Here is an 8,273-nt window from a genome sequence, read left to right on the forward strand (position 1 = left end):
CACAGAGATCCGCCTGGCTCTGCCTCCCGAGTGCTGGGATTAAAGGCATGCACCACCTCCGCCCAGCTTTGAATTATGTTTTAAGGTAAGATATAGCTCAAGGTCAGAGTGTTTGCTTAACATGTATAGAGACTTAGCTTCAATTTTTACCCCTAGTGACAGTAGGGGGGCATGGGAGTGTTTCACTAAAATCTAAAGTTATTTTTTTCCTCAAGGTCAATGAGATAGCTCAGTGTATAAAGACACTTGTAGCCAAACCTGATGATCTAAATTCAATCACCAATATGATAGAAGAAAACCAACTCCACAAATTACCTCTGACTTCCACAAATAAGGCAGTCCACATACACATGGCTGTTTACACATGTATGCATGGATAGCTACCCACTCACATGTGGGCACAAAAACACACAATATTTTGAAAATCATTCTTTTCTTCGGCTGGGTATGATGGCACATGCCTTTAATCCCAGCATCCTGTAGGCAGAAGCTGGCAGGTCTCGGTGAGTTCAAGGCCAGCTTGGTTTACAAAATTCCAGGCCAGTCAGAATTATAAAGTGAGGCCTTGTCTCAAAAAAAGGAGCCCCCCCCCAACCTTTGTTCTCAAATTATAGCAAGTTTTTTAAAATTATGTCAATGAGCCGGGCGGTGGTGGTGCACGCCTTTAATCCCAGCACTCGGGAGGCAGAGCCAGGCAGATCTCTGTGAGTTCGAGGCCAGCCTGGGCTACCAAGTGAGTTCCAGGAGAGGCACAAAGCTACACAGAGAAACCCTGTCTCGAAAAACCAAAAAAAAGAAAAACCAAAAAAAAAAAAAAAAAAAAATTATGTCAATGAATTTACTTCATATTTTGTTTCAATTTCTATTAAAAGAAAACAACTCCCATTACACGATTAATGTCCAAAGATAAAAAAAAAGTCTCATTTAAATAATTTCTACTAATATTTCATTAGCCCTCATTTACACAGGAAGTGATATGTCACTCGCTCGGCTTAAAATTTGATAATCCTGGGGCTGGAGAAATGGCTCAGTGGTTAAGAGCACTGGCTGCTCTTCCAAAGGACCTGAGTTCAGTTCCCAACACCCACATCAGGCAGATCACAGGAGATCTGACACTTTCTTCTGGTTCCCACAGACACCTGCACATATTCACACACATGTAATTAAGTTTTTTTTAAAAATTGACAAACCTTAAGGAAATGCTAGTCAACTATACCAGGGATTCCTACTATTGAAGAAAAAATTACCAACACTAAACATTGTATCAGAAGAAAATGAATCATTTTCTATTGCTTATTTCACAGGATAAAATGGTAGCTTATACCTAAACAAGAATGCCAGAGCCATGATCTAAGCAAGACTAGCTGTTACTTTAAGCCATGGCTTATCAGAAAGGACCGTACCACACACCTAATTCCTACAAGTAATAATTTATTTTTGTGGTTAATCACAAACTCTTCATTTTTTTAAAATTATTTCTCTTATTGGGTTTTGCCTATATGTATATCTGTGTGAGGGTGTTGGATCCTGGAATTACAGACAGTTGTGAGCTGCCATATGGGTGCTGGGAATTGAACCAAGTCATTTGTAAGCACCCATTATTTAATCAATTCCAAAAAGGAGGAAATACTATGCAATGACTGCTTCAACTTGCTTTGTACAAACAAGTCAACAACTTTTTTTGTTTTGTTTTGGTTTTTTTTTTTTAAAAAGCACTTACTGTTCTTTTTTTTTTTTTTAAAGATTTATTTATTTATTATGTATACAGTATTCTGCCCGCATGTGTCCCTGCAGGCCAGAAGAGGGCACCAGATCTCATTACAGACGGTTGTGAGCCACCATGTGGTTGCTGGGAATTGAACTCAGGACCTCTGGAAGAGCAGTCAGTGCTCTTAACCTCTGAGCCATCTCTCCAGCCCTTGTTTTGGTTTTTGAGACATGGTTTCTCTGTGTATCCTTGGCTGTCCTGGAAATTGTTCTGTAGACCAGGCTGGCCTTGAACTCAGAGAGATTCACCTGTCTCTGCCTCCAGAGTGCTGAGATTAAAGGTGTGTGCCACCATGACCTAGCACAAGTCAACTTCTAAGCATCAGATTTAAAACAAAATCTAAGGTGTCTTAAAAACCACTAAAGATTTAGTTTAGGATATTGCACCTTACCAAATTGATACTTAGGGGCTAGAACAATGTGCTTAAGAGATTGTACTGCTCTTGCAAAGGAACCTGGTCAGTTCTCAACACCCACTTGGTGGCTCACAACTCTCTGAACTACAATCCATAGGATCCAATACCCTCCTCTTGCCTTCCTCAGGTACCAGGCACACACAACCTACATTTCCATATACCCAAACACATTCATATATGCAAAATAAAAATTAGGAGAAAAAAAAGATACCGAAACATATCTTAAAAAGAGCTGTTATTAATACAATCCCTCAAGGAAGACACATATAGAAAAATCCTGCCATTTTAGTCACAACAAAACTGAACTAAATAGATTAAAAAATCTTATTTTACCAGTAAGTCAAGAAAGTGCTCCAATGCCCATGTTTGAATATAACTATTTTCAAAGGAGGAGCTCAAGACACTATAAAAAAAAAAAACGGCCGGGCGGTGGTGGCGCACGCCTTTAATCCCAGCACTCGGGAGGCAGAGCCAGGCGGATCTCTGTGAGTTCAAGGCCAGCCTGGGCTACCAAGTGAGTTCCAGGAAAGGCGCAAAGCTACACAGAGAAACCCTGTCTCGAAAAACCAAAAAAAAAAAAAAAAAAAAAAAAAAAAAAAAAAAAAAAAGATTAACCGAGCCAGGCATGATGGCATAGGCCTTTAATCTCAGCCCTTGGGAGGCAGAGGCGGGTGGATCTCTGAGTTCGAGGCCAGCCTGGTTTACAGAGTTCCAGGACAGGGTCCAAGGCTACACAGAGAAACCCTGTCTTGAAAAACAAACAAACAAACAAACAGATTAACTTAGAAACAGTGCTATCAACATTAGCAACTTTTTAGGCTTCTAAAGTTACCCTCGACGTACCTGGCTTGTATCGCAGTTCTGTGTCTAGGACCCCAGAAAGGACTTCCTCTATCTTCTGCACGATCTCTTCATTTGGGAGACTTCGAGAAGAGGCGGCTGTGTCACCTGCCTGGCTTCCTTCAATAGGTGTGTTTGTTTCCCCATTCAGCTGGCCTTCACTCCTTCCGCTTCACAAGAGAAAATTTAATCTTCATGAATACTTTTATCACACCATGATTCAACATTAACAACCTAGTTAACATAATCTTACATTATATTATATTGCCCATACAACTCACAATTTTCTAGTTCATATGTTTGCCATTAATAATTCTTAACATTATATACTCAGATGGAAGGCTTTTACTTTTACACAAAGTTTTCAGAACTGTGATAGAGAAAAGTCCTTAAAAGCATATTTCTAAGTTTTAAAATAAACTAATGGGCTATCGAGATGTCTCAGTGGTTAAGAGCACTGGCTGCTATTCTAGAGGACCCAGGTTCAATTCCCAGCACCCACATGACAACTCATAACTATCTATAACTCCAGTTCCAGATCTGACACCTTCACAGCAATGCACATAAAATAAAATTAAATAAATTAAAAAAACAAAACAAAACACTAACTTAAAGCTTTCAGTTACCTAAGTATTAATGAGCCAATACACAAAGAAAAATAGATGACCCAACATTATGGTAGAAAGTGTAGCCACAATAAAGTCACCCCTGTACACTGTTAACAACCAGTCAAGGCAGACACTGGGTAAAAGGTTACTTGTAGCCTTTCATCAGGTTCAGACTTTGAGTGAAATGTCTTTGAATTTAAAAAGGAAATAGTATCCAGTAATTTACACCTATTAAAAATTCTGCACCTAAACAATTTCTGTAATTCAAGAAATTCACACAGAACTAGTTTATACTAATAGTAAAAAGGTAAATGGCTTAACCTATTTTCAGATCACAGGACCAAAGAATGTTACTGTAGATAAAATAAGGTCACTCATGTAAACATTTTACTATTTTTGTGTACACTTGCAAAAAAAATTTTTTTTTTTTTTTTTTTTTTTTGGTTTTTCGAGACAGGGTTTCTCTGTGTAGCTTTGCGCCTTTTCCTGGAGCAAAAAAATTTAACTCATTCAGTTTCAACTAGAATTTTACTAACTGAATATACATAAAACTACTACCTAACAATTTCATTGGAGAAACAAAAACACTTTAGTGAGGAATGATTGGTTTTCTAATAAATAACATTTATAAATACTGACTAGGGCCACTTTTTGTTATTTTGTTTTGTTTTTAAGACAAAGTTCTCACTATGTAGCCCTGGCTGGTCTTGAACTCAATGAAATCTGCCCAGCTCTAACTGCTGGGGCTGACAGCATGTACATCTGGCCTGCCACATATTTTTTAAAAATCATGCAATCTTAACAAAATTCTACAATCAGGATTATTATTGTTTCTATAAATGGAAGAAATGTATCTGTACACAATAAATTGTGTATTTTAGTCATCTACACGTTAGTCTCACCATCTATACTAATGAGTACATAAGCAAATGGGGGGGAAATAGCACGCTGGAGTGGCAAATCAAAAAAAAGTTTTAGACCTATAGTGCCCTATAGCATGCTGTTTGTTGTAATGCTCTTTGCAGACTTCATAAAACAATTGTTTTACACTTTTTCTAAGCATTTATACATACATACCCTGGGTTTTTTGTTTGGGTTTTGAGACAGGTCTCTCTATTCTGTCTGGCCTAGAACTCACTACTTTAGACCAACTCATAGGGATCTTTCTGACTCTGCCTCCTGAGCACAAGGATTGAGGAGCTGGGCATGGAGACAACTCGGCCATTGTGAGGCAGAGGAAGGCAGATCTATCAAAAAAGACCCCTCCCGCCAGGCGGTGGTGGCGTACACCTTTAATCCCAGCACCCGGGAGGCAGAGCCAGGTGGATCTCTATGAATTCAAGACCAGCCTGGGCTACAGAGTGAGTTCCAGGAAAGGCTCCGAAGCCATACAGAGAAACCCTGTCTCGAAAAACCAAAAAAATAAAATAAAATAAAAAATTAAAAAAAAAAGATCCCTCCTCCCAAAATTTGTGGTTTTTCAAGACAAGGTTTCTCTGTGTAGCCTTAGCTGTCCTAGAACTAGCTCTGTAGACTAGGCTGGCCTTGAACTCACAAGGATACACCTGCCTCTACCTCCCAAATAAGTGCTGGGATCAAAGGTATGTAACACTACCAGCCAATAATTTCTTCTTAAAGCTACCAGGATGTTAATTACAATTACTGAAAAGCAATTAGAATTTCAAGCCACTCTGCTATTCAACAATATGTCCTGAAAAGGAATTTAAGTAGTTATGAAAAATGTTGAAATTATTGAGACTTCAAAGGACATAGTATAATCACATTAAGAGAAGACGTATGGCTGATTGGTGGTGATGCATGCCTTTGATCCCAGAAATTTGGAGGCAGGGGCAGGTAGATCTCCAAGTTCGAGGCCAGCCCGGTCTATAGAGTAAGTTCCAGGGCAGCCAGAGCTGTTACAAAGAAACCCTGTCTCAAAACCCATCCTCCAAAAAGAGAGAAGATATGTTTATATTGGAGGAAAGAACCTAATTTCAGTAGTTAATTTTGTTTTCTTTTTTTATGGTTTCTAAGTTTTCTACTACAACAACAACCAAGAAAAAGCCATCACTCATACTGTAATAAAAAGCTATAAAAACACTGGAGGGGGTGGTCACAGACCTTTAATCCCAGCCCTTGGGAGGCAGAGGCGGGTGGATCTGTGATTTTTTGAGGCCAGTCTGGTCTATATAATGAGGTCCAGGACAGCCAGGAGCCAGGGCTACATAGAGAAACCCTGTCTCAAAAACAAACAAACAAAGGGGGGGGGCTTATTAAAACAAGTAAATACAATTAGGAATTGTATTTTAAAGATTATTAAACAATTAAAGGAAACTACTTAAACTTTCAGAAGGGTGCCTGTGGTAGCACAGGACTTTAATCCCAACAGAGGCAAGCAGATTCCTGTGAATTCAAAGCCAGCCTGATCTACATAGTGAGTTCTAGATCAGCCAGAGCTACATAGTGAGACCCTGCCTCAAAACAACAAAAAGAGCAGGGCAGTGGTGGTGCACGCACTCAGGAGGCAGAGCCAGGCAGATCTGTGAATTCGAGGCCAGCCTGGGCTACAGAGTGAGTTCTATGAAAGGTGCAAAGCTACACAGAGAAATCCTGTCTCAAAAACAACAACAAAAAAAAAAAAAAAAAGAGAGAGAGAGGTTTCCAGGAAAATTATATTCCCCTAGTTTATGTTTTGTCTCATTTAAAAAATTAAAAAAAAAAAACTTGCCAATGCCTCAAAATGTTTTGTTTTTTTTTTTTTTTTTTTTTTAAAAAGGCAACATAGTGGGGATATATATAGTCCTACTTAAAAAAAAAAAATAGCTGGACAGTGGTGGCACACATCTTTAATGCCAGCACTCAGGAGGCAGAGGCAAGTGAATCTGCGTTCAAGGCCAGCTTGGTATACAGATCGAGTTCCAGGACAGCCACCTATACAGAGAAACCCTGTCTCAGAAAAACTAAAAAGGAAAAATAAATAAATAAATAAATAAAATTTTTAAAAATCTAGGGACGTGGTAGTAGCTCAAGCTTGTGATCCCACCCATCACTTAGGAGGTGATGAGTGGGAGGCCAGTTTCAGCTACATGACAAGGCTGTACGCAGTGATATTGGAGCCTGTCCACAAGAAAGGAAAAAAATAACGAAAAAAACTACATCTTGAAAAAAACAAAACAAAAAAAAAAAACGAAAATTCCAGCAATAAAATATTATTGCACCAATAACCCTAGCTAATAATATAATTTAGGCACATAATTTACAACTGCTTATCAGCTGATTTTCTAATTCACATATTACTGTTCTCAACTTACAACATTTGTAAGAACATTTTCAACTTGGAATATTTACTTTTCAAGAACACTTTCTTACTGTATTTTAAAGAAATGGTCATTTTATACGAAACACACAACTAAAAGAAAACAATTTAACATAACCCGCACTATTTTCCGGAGTAAACAACTTTGAAAATTTCTTCCACTTGAAATTTTGGGAACCAAGGCTAATCTCTTAAGTCTACTAGCAGCGACAAAAATAGCGTGATGTTCTTCAAATCTGTCCATTAAGTCAGGGTAGCAAGAAAAATAACAGATCTACACACAGAGTCCACTTTCTACTTAATAAAATTAAGCAGTCACTACTTTCAAAGCCCCCTTCTATCCCTCTGTCGAATATTTTATCATGCGTCTCATACTGAACTGAGATGTTTTAGTTTACAACTGTTAAAAGAGTGCTATCCGGTCTAAAGCACGGAGCACTAACTGGGGCTCGAGTAGTCTAATAAACAGACTCCGGCCGCCAAACGATCTGAAGCGTACCATAAGAATGAAGTTTTAAGATTACCCAAGAAGCGGCCGTTAGAGACCCTTTCCGGCCATAGACACCGGCCGGCGAAATGCGCGGAGGCGGGGAGGGGGAGGGGAAAGGCGGCGGCGGAGGAGGAGCTGGAGAAGGAACTAGGCCCGTCCCTGGTGGACACTGGGCCTCCGAGTAGCTGAAGGGTAGGGGGTATCCAAACCAAAGAAAGGTGAACGTCTTAACTCGAAGAAAGAAATGGCGTGTGCGAACACCACGGGAGGGGCGATCTTTCTCGAAAGGAACGAACGGAAGATTGGGGGGATGGCCCGGAAAATGGATCCCAGGCCCAGGCGGGGCCGTAGCGGGGCCTGAGCCGAGAAACGACGGCGTCTCCGTCAAAGATGCCACGAAAGGATAGACGAGGCCCTAACAGCCCGCGAGGGGCAGAAAAGTCTGGGGAGAGTTTACCTGGAAAGCTCCTGTTGTATTTCCCGGAATTTACTGACCACGAAAGACCTAAAAACCTGCTCGATGTCGGCCGCCATGGCGTCCGCTCCGTTCTCTCAACTCCTCCTCGCTAGTCCTCCAGGCTCCCAGCATGCCTCTGGAGGAGGCGCAGCGGCCAATTCCTTTTATCCCTTTCCTTATTGGCTCGTAGGGGCGCGTCCGGCCGGGCACGCTCCACCCACGAGCCAATCAGCGAGCACCGCCCCGCTCTCCTCCGCTGTTTCTGAGCCGCTGGGGTAGAGGTGCTGACGTTTGCGCCGCGCACGAACTAGTCCGCCATGTTAGTGTTTGACGCAGGCGCCATTACAGGAGAAGTCGCTCCCGAGACGACCGTGCCAGC

The 8,273-nt window shown here is 40.7% G+C and overlaps 1 protein-coding gene across 5 annotated transcripts in view; it reads right to left on the bottom strand.

Annotated features, from left to right (window-relative positions):
- Nucleotides 1-8,090, bottom strand: part of Son (SON DNA and RNA binding protein) — a 34,766-nt gene extending 26,676 nt beyond the window's left edge. For 2 of the 5 annotated variants that reach the window (XM_059277603.1, XM_059277604.1), the window contains exons 1-2: nt 7,895-8,075; nt 3,027-3,193 (exon numbers count right to left, since the gene is read on the bottom strand). In XM_059277603.1, coding sequence (XP_059133586.1) covers nt 3,027-3,193; nt 7,895-7,971 — 244 coding nt within the window. In that variant the 5' untranslated portion in view covers nt 7,972-8,075. Of the gene's footprint in view, nt 1-3,026; nt 3,194-7,894 lie in introns of all 5 variants that reach the window. The other 3 variants (XM_059277605.1, XM_059277606.1, XM_059277607.1) reach the window with 3 other exon arrangements.
- Nucleotides 8,091-8,273: the final 183 nt, after the last annotated feature.

This window comes from Peromyscus eremicus, chromosome 12 (assembly GCF_949786415.1).
Source record: "Peromyscus eremicus chromosome 12, PerEre_H2_v1, whole genome shotgun sequence".
In the NCBI taxonomy this organism is placed as follows: domain Eukaryota; kingdom Metazoa; phylum Chordata; class Mammalia; order Rodentia; family Cricetidae; genus Peromyscus; species Peromyscus eremicus.